The sequence below is a fragment of the Manacus candei genome, unplaced genomic scaffold (genome assembly GCF_025592945.1).
Source record: "Manacus candei isolate 608988 ecotype Guabito, Panama unplaced genomic scaffold, ASM2559294v1 h1tg000009l, whole genome shotgun sequence".
Classification (NCBI taxonomy): Eukaryota; Metazoa; Chordata; class Aves; order Passeriformes; family Pipridae; genus Manacus; species Manacus candei.
The window spans coordinates 691,133-710,633 of record NW_026138057.1 but is presented as its reverse complement, the minus strand read 5'-3'; the positions used below and the strand labels follow the sequence as shown (position 1 = coordinate 710,633).

Genomic DNA, 19,501 nt, shown 5'->3' with positions numbered 1-19,501 from the left:
TTTTGACTGGTACTTCTATTCTCCCTCAAGTATAAACAACATTCAAAGGACTCGGAGCACCCGTTGAAAGATACGAACAATCCTAAATTTGTAATCTAGTACACCAGAAATAAAACCCTATTTCACATTTGTAACCATTTTGAAGATGTCAGAGACTCCTGGGAAAAATTCTCTTTAAGGAATTCTCTTTTCATGCTAGAAAAGCATTTTAGTTGAAGACCCACTTACATGCTTAACATGGTACTTTCCCCAAACAGATATTTAATTAATAGAATCACTTTATAGGATCCAAGTGTGCAGTGCTGCACCACCAATGTGTGAAGTGGTACCTAACAAATTCAGCCTAGACAATGTTACTTCTGTACAACTCAAGCTTGTATTAAAAAAAACCTGTCACTCCCAAATTCTTCAGCATCTACCTGGACTTTCTTTTTCACAGTTGCTCATACAAAATCAACCTAAATGAAAAAACCTACATGCCTTGGCTATCAACAGCACACATCTACACCTACATTTCTCCCACCTCATGCTAGGAAACCCTTTTTAAGTCTTCAGATGTCACTGTTTCATTTCTATATATGCTCACAATCTTCCTTAATATCCTCCACAGGTAAATTAGTGACATGTGGAGCAGATAAATGAACCCCGAGATGGGCAGAAAGCTGTCTGTACTATGAAGTTCAAGAGGTGAGAGGAAGAGTACAAATCCTAACTGATAGCCAGGTACCAGAGGTGTCCCTCAGGGTTCAGTGTTAGTTCTGATACTAATTAACACTAATTAATGTAGTGACATAATGGGGCAGAATGCACCCCTACCAAGTCTGTGGATAATGCTGAATTAGGGATGAGCAGCTGATAGGGTAGGGCTCCTATTTTCTATAACACAGACAAATTGTAGAAATTCTAGAAATTATTTAAAATTCCTATACAGAAACAGAAAATTAAACAACTATACATACACACACTCTTGAATAACTTTCACTGAGTTTATCTAAATATGAACTTTCTTTAACTCCAAGTAGTGCAGCCAGGTAAAGTTTCTCACACCTTCTTGGTCTCCAGTGTTGTCTAAAAACTGTAAGTTTTTAGACAGTAGCAACATTAAAAATGTAAGAATGGCAAATGGACAAGCAGTATTCAGTTGGAGCCTGCACAGCCAGGCAGCACTGGCCCCATGGTACCATTAGGAAGAAGGTCTGTTTTAATTACGCCTACCAAGGGGGCAAACAACTTTATAAAACGCCAAAATCTGTGCTATTTCTTTGGGCAAAGAAGGGCTTCAATAAAACACACACTGTGATAGGTGATCATTAACTAGCAAAAGCATTTTAATAACTTTTTACAGTAACATTTACCCTACTTTTCTTGGAACTTTTCCTACCTAATGATGTCCATGGCCTGATAGATGATTTCAGATTGGTCAACTCCAATCACTTTCTTCGCACCTGCTTTGGCAGCAAACATGGAGAGTATTCCAGTTCCACAGCCAACATCCAAAACCACCTGAAAGTCATAAAACAGAAGTAAAATCATCTTATTTTCCTTGCTATGACTTTTCCATACTTATTTCCATGTCAGTGAGAAAACATATTCCAACAGAAGGAACAAACAGTAGCATCAAGTTTTACTGTCACGTGCAGAGATACTTAAGTCAAACTGCAGTTCTAAATCCACACCCTCTACCACCTTTTCCAGATTGAGAATTGAAGCAGATGAGCTGCAGATTAACAACCACAAGCAATTATTTGGGCAACTAAAATGTTACATGAAGAGGAGAAAAAGGAATCACTAATAATTGAACTTAGCATTGGTACTAAAAAAACATATTCTAACTGTGGTTTTCATTAAGAGTCTATTCAGAAGCTTTATTTAGGAATTCTCTGCCAGAAATGGTCACAGTGCCCCAAAACAGCTATGGCTCAAGATGACTAATTTCAAAATGGTCACTGGCACAGTTTTAACACCTGGAAATATTTTCTGTCTAGCACTGTTTATAATCAAAATAAGACCAAAAAAATCCAGTAAGGTTTCATGAAAGAAGAGTAAACTTCATCACCACACCTGAAAAAGTACACTCAGCTCAGCAACAAGATTCATGAAAATGCCTGGGGTTTGGTATATCACATATTAGCTACTGTAGAAGACTGAAAAGACTGAAAAAATGCAAAGCAACTAACAGAAGAGTACCAAATTTATTACTAAGTAGAGATGAGCTGCCTGCAATGTTAAACCTCATAAAGAGAGATTTTACCAAGCAGCCTTGTTCAGGCCTTGCTATCAGAATAGTGTATTTCTTCTACCTGCTGCAAACTTTTCAACACTTAAAAACTGATGAATGTGTTGTAGTAGATTTTTAAGCTGAGTTTCAGGTTTGATGTTTTCACAGAATCGCTGAAGCTGAAAGGCACCTCTGGAGGTGATGAAGGTGCATTTTATTGCATTGGTCATATCATCAGAGGTCTTATTGTTAGAATTCTACTTAATATAGCTAAGCTTTACTAATGGTGTTAAAAAGCTCTCAGCACTAAACCCCAAAACTTTCTGAAGTCTGAAAATCAAAACAAGTTTCCTAAACACTAGGTATAGCCACTCCTACCATGTAAAGCATTTAAGCATTAACAGAACCAGAAGAGAGACTTCCTTTCCCATATGAGACCCTAACATGAGAGTAAGTACAACTTCCTCAACACTTCTAAGTCAACCAGAACACTGAGTTAGAATTATTAGTCATAGCAACAATTTATTAGAAAGGAAAACTTCTTTCACCATCTCTCCTCTTCAGAGCATCCAGTGCTGTGAAACTCGTCTTCACAGCTTTTGTGACATTAATTTTTTTTCCAGAGAAGGCATCAATTTCCTCAAGAATCAATCCCTCCTTTGAGAATTATAACCCCATTTTACAAAATATTTCAAGGCAATAATGCATCCTACTGAAACATTTTTCAGCTCATGAGCTACTGAGCCTTCTTGCTTCAGCACAACAAAGCTTTGCATGTGCACTTTTACATTTCACCTGCAAACAGTATCCAAGTAAACCCTGGAATGCGCTGCACCTGAGGTCTGCCTGCCTTCTCTTGTCTACAATCCTATACATGGATACAGAACAACGATCCTGATGCCAGCATGAATAAAACCAGCTGTTTATCCATAGCAGTACAGAGTAAGTGAGCTTCTGCTGTGGTGTTCTGGGAAGCAATGACTGAAGAATTGACTGCCACCTGTCTTGGTAGAGTGACCTACTACCTGGAATCACACTAAAAAATGTTAGTGTGATGAATTTTTTACAGCCCCTTCTGTAGAGGTTGGCCAGGGAAGTTGTGGATAGAGTTATTCGTTCCACTCTCAGCTCTTTGCAGCTACATTTCAAAGGAGTCAACTCTACAGCCCTCAAGTTACATATGAATATGTTATGGCTACAGAACTCCCTAGGCTGAATCTGCTGGAGACAGGAATAGAAAATAAAAATCAATATTCTTGCAGCTGCTGAAACCTCACACCCCCCAACATCACCTATTTTAACACTCTACCCATGGTAGTTAACAAAATCACTGAGCCATGAAAGCTGGAAGTCACAGCCAAAATTAAACCCCTGTGAAAGAATGATCTTGATGTACAGTTGCATGAAAGAGAGCAATCACCACAAATTGGAAAAAAATCAAAACAGACACCACTTTGGACATCTGCCCTGGTCACTTAAAGAACGCAGATGGAACTCATCTAGCCTCAGGCAGGGGATGGGGGTGGAGAAAAAGGCACCAGAGAGAAAGTATACAAGCTGGAATACATCTGAGGAACAGAAAGACAAGCAGAATGATCACCAATTAGCCCAAGGACAAGGGTCTACAGCTCACATATTCTTGTGGTGATCACATATGGCCTCTCACCAAGGACCTGGAGCATCTGGACTGGCGCTTTGACTATACAATAATACACTGCAGCACCACCTCCTTCTCTGCAGTGTAATCAAAAGTGATATTCTACTTTAAATAACAGAAAAAATTACTTCTAATTCAGAAAAACAGGAGGCCAGGTGATTTGGCCAATTAAATCAATTCCATCGATGAACTCTTAGTAGGAACAATGTTTTAAAAATCTCATTTTATTCCCTGAATATGGCATCGATCTTGCCTCAGACTTCTATTCTACCACAAAAACTAAGCATGGCAACAGTGCTTTACTAAGCTATTTTCTCTACCCAAAAATACTCTCACTGTAAAATGGACCACATTTCCTTTTACTGAGTACCTTAACTACTCCTGCTAGGTAATCTAAATTGTCCTATTCTCATCTCAAAGACATTTGACAGGTTGAAAATAAAGGTAGCAAGCAGGATTCATACAAGTTTTAATAATTTATTTTGAAAGCTGAGTTCTGAATAAAGTATGCCTAATAAACAAACCTAGATATTCTGTTCCAATCTGTCACCATGCAACCACACCTCTTTAGGATACAGCAGATTTGCATCAAAAGTGAGTACAAGAAATTCAGCTCTTTGAACAAGCTCCTCCCAAACTACCTCACAAGTGTCCTTTTAGAAACAATAAAAAGCACCACCCTGTATTTTGCAGGGAGAAATAAAATATGAGAGTTCTAGGAAATAGAGTACCAGAATTTTACCCACTTTAAAAAAAAAGAACTGTAAAGAAACTTTAAGGGAAAATAGCCTTTTTCTTTAAGTTGGAAGTTTCATTCATTAATATGGTTCTGAGAGCATTATATGATATATTAATTTAAGCAAAATATCTTCGTATTTTCTTCAGCAGAAGTCTAGAACTCTGAAAAAAATCCCCTATGTTCTCCAAAACTGTGTAGCATGTGAAAGCTACATCAATGTTTGGTCAGACACAGAAGTCAAACAGGGCACTGGTCACATGGATGGGGGTTATTGGGAACTCAAAGCAGTTGAGAATCTGCCTTTCAATTCAATCTCAACACACAATGATGGGTTTGGATCCACTATGAATTTGAGGTAATCTTGATCAAAAAAATGTTGTACAAACCATGTTCAGAAATCAGTTGTAGATGTTGTGATAACTGAGAAGGTTTTCTTCAGAGAAGTTGAATGGTTTCACAGCTACAGAGTAAGCACACACATTCTCTCAGTTGTTTCTTGAGCAAATGTGTGTACTTTGGGGGCTGAAGCACCATTGACTCTAACAGTTAATCCATGGTTTGTTTTGAATGTTTCCAGTGTGTTCATACAGTAGAGGAGAAATAAAACCAATTCAGAAAAATTACTGTTCCACGAGGACACACATTTCACGTAACTTCATATCAGTCTTGCCCTGTGAAAACCTGCAGTTATCAATTTCAGGGGCATCTGTGAAACTAAATTTCTCCCAGGAAAGTTTTCTTTCCTTTATTGATTTTTCTGCTTTGCTGTATGAGCTGCCCACCTATGCAGTCACCTGCATCATTTAAGTAGCTGGCAGTATAATTCTACAACACTTTCCCTTATTCTTTCATTGTAACTAAAGAGTTTAGAAATGTTTAACAGAAACAGGCTTGTGACATGAACTGAGACTAGAAAAGGAAGAAAACTATTTCCTAATTTTTTCTGCTGTAGTTTCCAACTGAAAACTGAAGTAAGATACAAAAAATAGCCACTATCAACCTTGAAACACCTCCTGCCAGGGCAAAACTCTCTCTCTCACCTCTCCTACAAAGAAAGGCTGAGAGAATTGGGACTGTTCAGCCTGGAAAAGAGAAGGCTTAGGGATGCCCTAATTGCAGCCTTCTAGTACCTGAAGGGAGCCTACAAGAAAGATGGAGACTAGTTACAAGAGCATGTAGCGACAGGACAAGGGGGAGTAGATTTAAACAGGAAGACAGTAGGTTTAGACTAGATATTAGGAAAAAATCCCTCACTGTGAGGGTGGTGACGCCCTGGGACAGGTTTCCCAGGGAAGCTGGGAAGTGTCTGAGGCCAGGCTGGATGGAGCTCTGAGCAAGCTGGTCTAGTGAAAGGTGTCCCTGCCCATGGCAGGGGGGTTGGAACTCGACGATCTTTAAGGTCCCTTCCAACCCAGATCATTCCATGGCTCTATGAACTCAAAACACAGCAAACTAATCAGCCAGCAGAAAGACAAGGGACAAGAAGAGTATCATAACTGTACAGGGGTCACAACCACTGTAAGGTCATATCAGCACAATCCTCCTCACTGTAAGTGAAACATCAGTGCCTCGTTCTAAGCCCTTTAATAACAATCTGCTCTGGAGACACTGAACAACACTAATTCAAAAATCAGTTACACATGAATTCTTTTCCAGCTCTAATAACACAGGGCTTCCAGGACATTTTTATTGTATCAGGCATACATAGAAATTCACTTAATTCTGGTAAAGAGGCCCTCAGAGAGATTGCACCTAATACACCGGACAAGAAAGGCTCAGCTTCACCCCGCCGACATAATTAATGAGCATCCCAATGTGGCACACAGCACAGTGACAATAGCCATCACCACTGCTCTTATCAGCACTGTGCACCCTCCAGCAGCTGAATAGCTTTCCACCACCTAATAAAGCCACAGTACATTAAATCAAATCCTGTCACAGTGCCATTCTCCATTCTCAGAGCTACAAAGTAGCCAACCTGAAGGTTTTCTACCATTTGAGAAAAAACTAACCACAGAAATGACTGCATTTTCTGAGCTGTTTTACCTACCTTGTCCTTGAAGATATGTGGGTTTTGATAGATGAAGTCACGATAGCTTTCTGTACGTACTTTATCCTGTTATTTAAAAGCAAAAAGTGTTCATTTTTTTCACTTAGGTACAGCGTGTCATTCAAAAATACTGAAAAACTTCTTTTTAACCTGACCTAAAGATGTTCTGTGTATACTGTACTTAAAAGGGCTCTGCAATCATGACACTGGCCATGTAATATTACTTCAAAATTTACTGTCTTTGCAAATGAAGTCAGTTGCCTCAGCTGGATGAAAAATAAGAAATTAGCTCATGGTTTCCTGACCTGCTGCATTTCATTTTGAGTGTTTCAAAGTTCTTAATACCTCTTCATCACTTCCCAGGAACAGCAGAATGGCAATACTGCACCAACTTTACATAACTTCCTCTACAATTTGAAACATTCAAATCACAAGCTCATAAAACATTTTGTATCACTTTATTCTCTGACTCTCCTGTGACACAAGAGATTTCTTTAAAAAACAAACAAACAAACGTTATGCATCAAATTAACCTGTTCTATTTCTGAACAAACTGCAAATTTGCAAACCTAGCTAGCAAATAAAGCTGTACAGCCCATTCCATAAAAGTCAATATAGTAAATATATTTGACTGTAATACAACAGGGTTGGAGAAGCTGGAATGTTTTCAGGCATAGAATGAAACATTTATAGTATCCTAGTATATCAAAGGTAGCAATATGGCTCAGTTTACCAGCAAGATAATCTATTAAAACACTGATTGTCTTACCATGTATCAGCAGGTACACAAACCGACAGCCAAGTATAGGTTCTGGAATTGCTGTTGCAGTTCAAGTGTTACAGTAAAGTAGAAAAAAAATTTTCAGCTATTTTTTATCTAGTGCAAATAATGCTGAAGGATAAAATCCAAGTGCTTATATTAAATCTAATATTTTTATACTATGGTAAGGTAAGAATTTTTAGAAACAGCAGAGAAACAAAAGAAATTTTCTACAGTGAGAAGGAACAAAGTCTATTTTGATAGAAAATTAAGACCAAAACCAGTGACTGAGAACAAAGGCTTTGTCAATAAAAAATCTGGAGACGGAATTATTTTGAGGCTCGAAAATTCTAAAATCCAGTTTTAAATGTAGAGGTATTATCACACACAACCCAAAGAAACAGGGTTGATTTTAGAAAATTCCACTTTAAAATTACACATAAGTAATGAATAAAAGAAACTGTGATCCTTGAAAACCATATTGGTTTACTGTGATGTTATATTCAGAGCACCTATTTTTAGAGCTTCACCTCTACTGCAGCATATCACAGGATTTTGCTGAAACGACCAAAAAAGTTTAAAAATAAATAACCAAAACTGGAATGTTCAGCATCAATTGAGAAAGCAGTCAGCTGGAAATCTTTCAGCCTCACATCCTGCCCACTCACACTGCCTCAGCACCGCCCCAACTGAATCAATACAATTCGAGTTGCTGCCTCCAGTCAGTCACTTCAGGTGTCTCTGTCCATCAATCCTACTCTCTCACTCCACATTTCCACGTGATGCTTTTTGGTTTTGTTTATAAGTAAAGTGCTAAGAACATTTATTAAGATGACAGTCAAGGAATTCTTGAGCAAAACGGCAGAGCAAGGAAAACACTTGCCACTTGGCCAGTGTGAAGTAACAACATTCTTCCTCCCACCTCTGAAGTGTTTGCAGAAAAAAAAAAACCCAACCCAAACTGAAACTTCATCCTACCACTACCAGGCATAAATAAAAAAAAAGTTTAAGACTGAACAATGTCAGAAACAGATTTACAATTCAGACAGCAAAACTCCTTTCCTAAAAATTGTCATGTACCAAGTCACTACATTTATGTAAATAAGGTAAACATGAAAAGAAAAGAAAAAATCCAAGTGAATGCCTACCATACAGGAAAAATTTCAATGTACACACAATGAAAAATAACTGGTGTTGTATGCTTTGGAAACTCAAAAGTCTTCCTAAAAGCTTTCTGAGAAATGTACCCTGAAATCAATAAAATACAATTTTGTACCAATCTCCTTGTGCAGAGATGTAGATTTATTATAAACTTTACTCGTCCTATAGCCTATAACATCTCAAATGTCAGCTTTACACCACTGCAAAACCAAAAACCCATCATTTCTATCTTTCTTTCAAGACTTCAGTTATATTTCTATAGACTATGCATTTTGGAAAACATCCTTCTACTTCTGCAGCCATGTCTGTGCTTCTGTAAAATCCCCTCCCCTTAATATTAATCTCATGCTTATACTATTCTTACCACAGATTCACATGCATTTCTACATTGGGCCCACTAAATGATTTAGAAAGCTGAAAACTTCCTGTGCTAGCTGCAGAGACAGAGTGACTTCTGTGTATTCTACCTTTACAAAAGGAATTTTCTTTAATTCTGACTTAAAATTATAAAACTGTTTATAACTTTCATAATAATGATATCTTCTCTGAAAGGAAGCATTGAGAGATTCTCATTTACATGTCAATTAGAAGCTATTGGGCTTTGTGTTTTTTATTTTGAAGTTAAAATAGGCTTGCCTTTGAAAAGTTTTATGCATTAATTTTATCTTTATCATATAAAAGGAGCACACTTGTTTTTTCAGCTGTTCAATGTCATGCTATAATACATTGAACCAAGCACAAGTACCAATTTCTGTTTACCTAGTGCAATAGGAAACCACAATATTTGAGAAATGGTCTTGCCTAACAAATTTCAATTGTTAGGAAAATTTAAAACTAAAGAAAAATATTCACTGTCTGTACTATGTTTTATCCTCTGTCTTTTAAGCATGCAGAAAAAAGCTGCTTTTGGCAATGTCAGGCTGTGTTACTGTAATATCAAGCATACTGGTACATGATTTCATATTCCTAATGCCTCCTGTAAACAGAATCTATACAAAGGAAGTAAAACTGGAAAAAGATCTCTCAGCCCAATTCTTGGGGAAAAAACTATCCTGGATAGGAAGGGTTAAAAATGCAGCTGCTCTGCGGTATATTTATGGGCACAGAGCCCACTTCCTTCTCTCTTCTCTTTAGTCCTACTAAGATGCAGGTGAGGTGATTTTCTAACCTTTAGCATCTCTTCGTGTATCCCATAATGCCCATAGGAGCTGAAGTAAACACCATCCTCATCCTCCTGAAGGTCTGCAATGGCGCTGGATGATGAGCTGCTCCTGACATCTGTGTTCATCACAAAATCCTGGGCAAATCGTCTGTAATCAATTTGAAATATACCCCTGAGACATGTTTATGGGACCATGAAAGCGAGGGGGGGAGGGTGGGGCAGAAAGGGCTTGGAAGAGGGAAGGAATCCAGGCTGCTCAGGGCTTTGCCAACAATGGGCCCGGCTTTAGGTGTGCACATCCTCCCTCTGCAGGCTCCTCCGGGCTGCTGCACCACTGCAATCCCTGCTTTCTGCTTACAGCGAGCAATTGTTCACAGCGAAATCCTGAGATTTAGTTTCTATTTTTAAGGAAGGATTATCTATATTTTGCTCGCTGGCACCAAAGCCAGCACCACGGTGCTTGGGGTGTTTCAGGCTGTGCAGTGCAGATATGGACTCAACTGAAAGAGCACAAGAACTACAGCCCACACAACACTGTGTGACTGCTGGGAGGCAGAAGGAAGTATTTTAAAACTGAGCATTTGGGTGAAAACAAAACAGAGCTTAACATTCAATTTGTTACTTTAATTTCATGCTGCTTATTTTTCCTCCTCCGTGGTCTTGCATTCCTAAAACACATGAGGAAAAGCTGAGAGAATTGGGATTGTGCAGCCTGGAGAAAAGAAGGTTCCAGGGTGACCCTTCAGCACCTGAAGGGGCTACAAGAAATCTGGAGAGGGACTTTGGACAAGGACATGGAGTGACAGAACAAGGGGGAATGGCTTTAAGCTGAAAGACAGTAGACATAAATCAGATATTAGGAAGAAATTTTTGACCAAGAGGGTGGTGAGGCCCTGGCACAGGTTGCCCAGAGAAGCTATAGCACTTCCACACCCTGGAAGTCTTCAAGGCCAGGCTGGATGGGGCCCTGAGCAACCATGGCAGGGGGGTTGGAAGCAGATGACCTTTAAGATCCCTTCTAACCCAAACCATTCCATGATTCTATGTTCCCTTATTCCTCAAAGCAGTTTTCATGATAAAATACACAAATCAAGAGGTTTATAATGAAAACACAATTAGAAGCTGACAAGCAAACAGCTCATACTACACCCCCAAGTAAGTGAAAAACCTCACATGCCAGACAATATTCCTCCAAGGTCTACAGCCCAACAGCAACACAACTTACACCCTAGACCACTTCAAAGCCACCAACACTTACCTTTAACAGTGATCATACTTTCTTAAACGGGAACTTGACATATAGAAGCTGTAGGTAACACCTCATTACCAGTACCAGCTTTATAGAACATCAGAACCAAAAAAACTATTTCACCCCTGGCATATCAAATACCTCTCTACTCAACTAGTTTGGATGGGGGAGAGAATATGGTAAGGGAATTTGTACTAAAATTTTGTCAGTATCAGCAACTTCCTATACTTGTCTACACAGGTCTGGATCTTATTTTTAATACTGCTCTTTGCCATGGCAGTTTGCATTTTCCTTACTTTTAGATGAATATCTAAATGATAAAAATTTAAACTTCAAAAAAAGATTCCATGTCATACAATTAAATATAATTAGCACTGTGTGAGATTTAAATTATTTTAAATTTAAAATTCTTTAAAATGGATTCAGCCAATAGTTCCTCAAGCAGCCAAATGCAACACAAGCACCAAAGAAAGTCTAGAGACAGAGCTGCCCTCCAGTGTTTTTAGTCAAGAAAAATGGTATGTAAAGACAAAAGCCATAACCTCTAAACAGGTGACAGGTTAAAAAATTCACCAGTCATGTTCTTATATCTCTAAGTTACATCTAGTGCCAGAGGAGACCTGATTTATAGAACTGTTACCATCTTTATTTTGCACAGGTTTACCTGAAATGAAACATCTGCAGATGGTCTCTTTCCATGGAGGAACCTCCAGCATAAACCAGTAGCACCATGAATTACAGCATATTAACTACTACAATGCAACTGCTTCATCTGTCCATAATTTAAAACTGAGCTGCTTCAGCAGATCTACATCTGGTTACTTTTGCTGCCAGACAAAGGAAGAGGCTGCATTGCAAAGGAAAATTAAAAGTCTCCCTCTTACAGGAGCAGATAACTTGATACACTAACCTCAAAAAAATAATAAAAATCTATAACCTTGATTGAAGTTTAGAGCTCAAAAGAAATTGCTACTGATGACCTGAAGTAGGTTTTTTTGTTTTAAATGAAAACGAATGGAACAGGAGGAAGACAAGAAGACATAAAGAAAAAAAAGGCTAAGTTTTCAAAGCACAGTGCCAAATTTGTTTCATTCTTACTGTTTATGATCAATTAACGCATAATATACCCAGAGACACCAGAGAAGCACTGTGTGCTAAGAAGTACAATTTGCAAAAGGTAAACCCAACTGAAGACAAACCTCCTTATTTTTGAAATAAAGAATTGTTCACAGCTGAGAAGATCTAAATACATGAATTTATTTTGGTCTACTTAGTTACTTATAACACCAAGTGTGTAATATCAAAATGTACAAGCCCTCAAATGTATTTTACAAAACAAGTCTTTTGCTGATTAACTTCCTTGCAAAAGAACATGAATTATTTTTCCAAAGTCTCCTAAATACAACTTCAGTTCTTCGGTGCCCAACCAGTGTAATCTTGAAATGACATGTTTGTACAGGATTTGATCCTGCATGTCCCATTTTATCCATAAGCATCATCAATCCCTATTTTGCAGACCTCAAGATTTAGAAGTCAAGTGTACAGCTACAGGGATGTCCTGATTCCTGACTGTGATGAACTGAATATTTTCACTAACAGAACCCACACCTAAGACTGAAAAGTAGCTGAAAAAAGTTGATTTCTTAATTTCACTGAGAGTTTCTCCAAACTGTAAGTGGACTCTACCACTAACAATCGTTGTTTGGAGCCAACTCTGACAACGTTTGGAGTCCTGTATTTAATTTGTCAGTCTCTGCTCCACTGTGTACACCCTCAGTGTTTACATTCTTATCTAAAGGACTAACAGAAAAGTGTCTCAAAAACTAAGTGGTCTGAAGCAAAGTACATGTTTCTGAGCCATGTGCTTGCTTAGCTTTCCCAAGCATACTCTGGTTTTTCAAGCTGCGCAAGTTTTGTGCATTTTTTACTAACCACCTAAAAGACATTTACTGACCCTCTACAACGCACAAGTCAAACCTGCAGTCCCAACACAAGTCAAGAGGTTACACTCTACAACATCTTTGAATTTCTACTGTCTTCTCACCTAAAACACACCAAATAAGAACACCCCAAAACTTCAGTTCAAACACTTACTTCATTTTCTGAAGATCCTCCTGTGCTCTAGCCAAGGCTGCTTCTGCGGCTCTTGCTCTGTGTTCTGTGTGTTTTAACTGTTCAAGGAGCACTGTGGTATCATTTAAACCATTACAGGGCACAACGTTTGCAGGTTCACAAAGATCTTCTATATCTGACGAAATGAAGAGGGACAAAAACTCACCTACCAGTCATGTGTCACTTCACAGCAAATCATTAACATAAAATGCTATTTCTGTCTTTGGATGATTTGTAAAAGTGGGTTGTTTTACAAAAGACATGATTGAATTTAACAGGACTAACTGCAGAACACAATACTACTCAGAAAAAGCAAATATGCTAGAAGCATGCTCTAAGTTAATAAAGCAAATAAATCCAAAATTCAGGCTTCTTTAAATACCAGTGTTTGATTAACCATAGAAGAGACATTTGGTTTAGAGTATAATTAAGTTAATTACAGTTCTATCCTGCTTTTTTCCAGTTATGTTATTCTGAGGCTGAAAGTGCTGTTAACGGTAATGGGAAAAGGTAAGAAATTATATAAATTTAAAATGTCTTAGTAATTAGAGAGTAACTCTTAATTTTCAAACCAATTCCTTGGGCTTTTATAAAGCTTACAAACACACAAAACAGAAGAGCATAAACAGAGTGAATCTAGATGAAACACTGCTTTTCAACTACAACGCAGACTCAGCACTAGGTCCCATTCACCTCTTGCTAAATTCAGCTGATTTCAACAGGTGTCAGTGGAGAAAAAAAAATGATGTTACTGTGGTTTTGGATATAGTAGGAAGTTACTGCCAGCTGACTGAGCAAAAGACTTAACTAAAAAAACCATGTATCTATTCTTTTTAATCATGGAAGACTGTTTGAGCCATGGGACTGAAAGAAAGCATTTAATATTTCAGAAGTTCAGCTCACGCCCATAACCCTTAAGCAACTGCAACTGGCACATCAAAGCACCTCAAAAGTCTATAACTTGGGCAAAGAGCACACATTAGGCAGGGGCTGATCCAGGGAAATGTGAACTCTGAAGCAACCAACTCATGTCCTCTAGCAGGCACTATCTCTGCTGCCATGCAACAGGGTTCACTTAGAAAGGGGCAAAACTGCATTCCAGAGTGTAGAGAGAACAAAAAAATCCACAAGCCCTAAGCACCTTATGGTTTAGCTGAAAGATGTGCAGGTATAAGAGAGTGAGAGGATCACGGGCAGCAAAAATAGTTTCAAAAGTCAAACCGAATTCTCTCAAGAACATCTGACGAACTGTCATGAGAGAGAAACTAAGGCTGCTTGCTCTGATCCCCAGAACTACTAAAGAATTAGAACTTTTGTAGTATCTTATACTGGGTTGCTCCAAAATAGAACCTGTATAAAAGATGTTTTCAACAAGGCAAATTACTTGTAGCACACATTTTTGAATGAATGCATCAGATTTTAAATATCATCTATTTAAATATCTAAATACTGTGAAGCTTTAAAAGCTTCACAAATCTCCCAATGAATGTCAGGTGGAGTGTCTCTTTGACCAGCATAAATACTATACAGAGCATCTCTGCTATGAGAATTTGCTACAATAAGCAAATGCAGGTAATAAAAAAGGGCTATGGAAATCTCAGTCAGTAAAAACAAATGCACAACATGCAGTAAAAATATCAGAGTGTAACTTACTGTCATGACTTCAGCTACTATGTGGACTTTCTCATGTATGTAAATCAACTGAATAACAGTGGCATGAACTCTGACAATACCACATTTACCCTACAATGCAGTGTAGTCATATTGAAACAGTATTTACCAAACTGAAGGAGGAGATCATCTTCTAGTTCTGGTTTCAGATATTCCTCTCCTTTCCAAGGCAGTGGGCTGCTGAGAGAACTCAAATATGCTCCTGTTGGTTTCTAGACAGGGGAAGAGCGTGTAAGCTAAGTTTCTTTGAAAACACCAGCCCTTCAGTCTGATTCAAGAAAAAAAGGGGAAGACCTGTTCTTTCACACATTCAAATATACAGGGTATTACTGAAGGAACTTTGTAGCAAAGGCTGAGAAAGCCCAGGCAGCTACAGCATCAAGGAATTCAGGTAAAGCACTGACTGAAGGATACTTGCAGGATTACACTGCTATCGGGAGCCAAGTTTACTCAGGTGTTTGGCTGTGTCAGCCTCTTAGATTCCAAGAGGGCTAATCAATAAATCCCAGATGCTAATCCTGTCAGGTGTTTTTACATGAACACTGCTGCAGGGACTAATGTCAGAAACGCTGCATTCTCTCCTGTTTGCATCCAGCCAGTTAATATTTTGTCAGGAAAGGAAAGGTCAGATTCTGGACTTCAATTTTTGCCTTTCTGTGTTTATTCTGCTTAGACAGTTATGCATTAAGTAACTATTTGAGGATTTAAGATTTGAGGATTTAAGTTAAAAAGTGCTTAATGAGGTAAGATGGTATTAAGCTTAAACCTAAACTTCTAGGGAACAACCAAGGAACATGCTTCAAAGTCACAGAACACACAAAATACACCCAGGCCTATCTTAAAATTGTAGGCTCCCATTAGCTTTCCTGATTCTGGCATCATTTAGCAGAGATTAAAGCTCTGTAGCCTGAGGGATCAGGCGTTGTCCTTACTAAGTAGGGGTCTGGTCAGCTCACACCCTCAGGAAACACTCTTTTACACCAACACACAGGTAAGGACTGAGAAACTTCAGTTATTGACAAGTGAAGCCATTTCTGAAGCAAGACAGCAAAGGCCAAGACAAATTAACAAAACAAGATGATACTACATAGCATGGAGGCTTTTTGCAAGTCTAACACCCTCTTCTGAAAACAATAAAAATCACATAAGTTAAATACAATTTAAATTAAAACAACTTCATATCTAAATAAACCAATCAACAGCTATTTTAATTCCTGTGATTTCTTATTTCTAGAATTACAATACAAAATCTCATGCAGTTATTAAAAAAGGGCAAACTGAAAGCACAGTGCCTTGATACTGTATTCTCCAGACACAGATTACAGAAGTAGTATGTGGCACACCTACCTTTAATCTGATGAAGTTTATTAGTTTAATGTATCCATAAAAATTGAGTCCTGAGAGGGGAAAAAAAAGAAAAAAGGGAGAGAGTTTGCATTACAGAAAAGCACACATACTTTACAATTAAATGAATACTAATTGCTTGTTCAAGTGGCCAGTTTCCCCTTGGGGTGTACATCACTATCTAGTGCAGTCTTCCTATCTTAAGCCTGCCATCTATGTTTTTCTTCTCCTTAGGATTAAACCAGGAAATTCTCACCCTTAGGACAAATACATTTGCCACAAATTAAGAATGGAACACATCCAATTGGGGATTATGAACAGGGATTTCATTCATCTGGCAAGCAAGCACTTCAGGACAGCCACTAGCTACCCTGCTGATATTTTAGGCTGTTGTTCATTTTTAGCTTTCTGCTTAACAGAAATCACATTGATTATAGTCATTAAGAATACTTACCAACATTGATTTAAAATTGCCACCTAGGCAGAAACAACAGTGGCTTAAGTATAAATATGTACTCTCACCAACAAGACCAAAGACAGAATACTTTACCTTGGATTTTAGACAGAAAACAGACCAGATCTTACAACTTCACAGGCAGATTTCTAAATGCTTCATGTAGTTCCCATCCTCTTATCTCACACACTCCTTTTCAGTGAACACTCTTAAAACAGCATTTCTCCAACACTGTTTCCCTTCTCCTGCTTTCCACTCTTCCTCTATATGCACTAAAATACATATTTTAGGCTCAGTAGCTCAGCACTTACCTCTTTCAAAGCCCTCCCTACTTCACATACATCCTCCTACACGTACTTTCCTTCAGTCATCACCTTGGCCTAAACACAGCTTCAAGTGAAAGTCAAACTTCTCCTAGAAAGAGTTAAATAGACATTGGAGGGTTTGCCCTCCTGTGATCCTTTGAGGGAACATAAGCCAAGACTGCAAACAGCTGCTCAAAAGACACAAGCAGCACAATCCAGCACCTGCCCTATGGGTGGGTACATCCTTGGTGTCTGCTTAGCTACTGAGCCCAACAACAGCATCACTAGACAGGCAGGAGTTCCCAAGATCAGGTAAACCACATAGTGGGCTGACTCAAGTAGGCAGGGAAGATTCAGCACACCAGCACAGGCCAGCAGAGATCAATCTTACTTTTGTCACTAGTCAGGAGCATTATGAGTAGATAAAGCACACAGGAAGCAGCCAGCATAAAGTATAAGCATTTTTCCACATAGCTTATCTTGTTCAATCTTGGAAGTTTCAGCTGCAACCATGAAATCCATTAGAAATAAACCAATGCTTGCAATTTATTTTAAATGAGACACTCATACACAAAAGGAAATGACAAGTCATGAAAAAAACTTACCATGTTTCTGGATCACATCACTAACATTAAACTCATGCTCTGTTTTGCAGTGAGAGAACACAGCTTCAGCAGAACTGAACCACCTGTAAATAACAAATTATTAAGTATGTAATAACAACACATTTAGAAGTTCTGAGTTCTATATGCTCTGTTCTGACCTACTAGGCAATACATTCAGAACACATTATCTGCCTTTGAGAAGGGATGCACAGGCAACTCCTTGTTCATATGCCTCACAAAGAAACTTTTACCTTGTTTGCCAAACATTTTGAAACAAAAGACAACAAATATAAAAATTTTGTTTGACAAAGCCACAAACCCTGTGAACTTTCAAAAATTCCTGGAAAGCAGAGACTCTGTTAAAGCTGAAATCTAAGAACCACATACAGGAGGTGGGTGGGCCGGCTGGATCTGCTGCATCCAAATAAAAACCCTTATCTATTTACTGGCAATGGGAAAAGATGACAGGGAGAAAAAAAATAAAAAAAAAAAAAGGAAAGAGAAAAGCCTCCACACTGCTCCAGGATGAGGGGAGGGGATTACCTTCTTTCCACGTTATCCTCTCCTTCACTCTGGATCTAACGCACCTTCAGCTCGATCAACAAGTTTTAGCTTGAGAGAGAAAGTAAGTCTGGGATCTGGAGCTGAAGTGGGGCTGGAAAGGGCTGCCAAAGGAAAATAGGGGCTGCAAAACAGAACTTTTTCATCTGGGCAGGGGCAGGTTTTGGTTTGTTGGGATTTTTTGGGGGCATTATTTGGTTGGGGGATTTGTGGGTTTTTGTTTGTTTGTTTTAACAAAAACTTAGCCTGGAACTAGGTTTAGGGCTATGTTATGAAGTATGGGACTCAGTATTTTACACATCCACATATATTATACCTCTACAGAAGTGCCTCCATAAAATGCACACCGTGGAGCAGCTTGAGGAACGCGGAACAATTTCAGATGCTGCAGAGCTCGGCTAAAACTGGGAATGAATTACCTCCCTGGCGTGGCTGCCTCCCGCGGGCCAAGCCTGGGCGTACGCAGCTCATCCCAGCTCTGCCCTGCCCAGCCCAGCTAAACCCAGCCGAGCCCAGATGAGCTAAGCTCAGCCGAGCCGAACCCAGCCGAGCCGAACCCAGCCGAGCCGAATCCAGCCCAGTCGAGCCGAACCCAACCCAGCCGAGCCCAGCTCTGCCCACTCCAGCCCGCTCGTCACGGGTCCCCTGGCCCAGGCGGGCGCAGCGAGAGCGCACCGCGGTCCCCCCCACCCCGCGCCGGCCCCTTACCTATCGCAGAAGAGGCAGCGTGTCCTCTGGCCCACGGCGGCGCCTTCCTCCTCCTCCTCTTCCTCCTCTTCCCAGGGCTCCTCGCCGTCGGAGAGCGCGGGCATCTCCTCATCCCGCCCCGTCCCCGTCCCCGTCCCCGTGCCCGTGCCCGTGTCCATGTCCCTCCGCCGCCCCACGTGCGGCGCTTCCGCCCGCTGCCGGTGGGCCGGGCCGGGCCGCGCTGGCGGCTCGCGCGCCCCCTGGCGAGGCCCTCCGGCCATGGCGGGCGGGGCGGGCGCTGAGGGGGGGCCGGGCCCGGCCGAGGGCTCCTGTGATACCTTTTGAGGCAGTGTTGACAAAACACAAAGACTAAAGAGCACAAATGAATAGAATCAGCCGGGTTGGAAAAGACCTCTGAGATCAAGTCCAACCCTTGATCCGACCCCGCCGTGGTTCCCAGCCCATGGCACTGATGCCACATCCAGTCTCATCTTAAAAACCTCCAAGGACGGACAATCCACCCCTTCCCTGGGCAGCCCATTCCAATGCCTGATTACCCTCTCTGTAAAGAATTTCTTCCTAATATCTAACCTGAACCTGCCCTGGCACAGCTTAAGACCATTCCCTCTTGTCTCACTGATCGCTGCCTGGGAGAAGAGACCGATTCCCCCCCGGCTCCCCCCTCCTGTCAGGGAGTTGCAGAGAGTGATGAGGTCTCCCCTGAGCCTCCTCTTCTCCAGGCTGAACAGCCCTCAGCCTCTCCTCA

At 40.0% G+C, this 19,501-nt stretch overlaps 1 protein-coding gene across 1 annotated transcript in view; it reads right to left on the bottom strand.

Annotated features, from left to right (window-relative positions):
* Window positions 1-18,929, bottom strand: part of PRMT3 (protein arginine methyltransferase 3) — a 60,996-nt gene extending 42,067 nt beyond the window's left edge. The window contains exons 1-8 of the mRNA XM_051777282.1: window positions 18,757-18,929; window positions 17,488-17,570; window positions 16,127-16,176; window positions 14,889-14,991; window positions 13,091-13,244; window positions 9,754-9,895; window positions 6,665-6,730; window positions 1,382-1,503 (exon numbers count right to left, since the gene is read on the bottom strand). Of these exons, the coding sequence (XP_051633242.1) occupies window positions 1,382-1,503; window positions 6,665-6,730; window positions 9,754-9,895; window positions 13,091-13,244; window positions 14,889-14,991; window positions 16,127-16,176; window positions 17,488-17,570; window positions 18,757-18,914 (878 nt within the window). The 5' untranslated portion in view covers window positions 18,915-18,929. The remainder of the gene's footprint in view (window positions 1-1,381; window positions 1,504-6,664; window positions 6,731-9,753; window positions 9,896-13,090; window positions 13,245-14,888; window positions 14,992-16,126; window positions 16,177-17,487; window positions 17,571-18,756) is intronic.
* Between the last annotated feature and the right edge of the window lie 572 nt (window positions 18,930-19,501).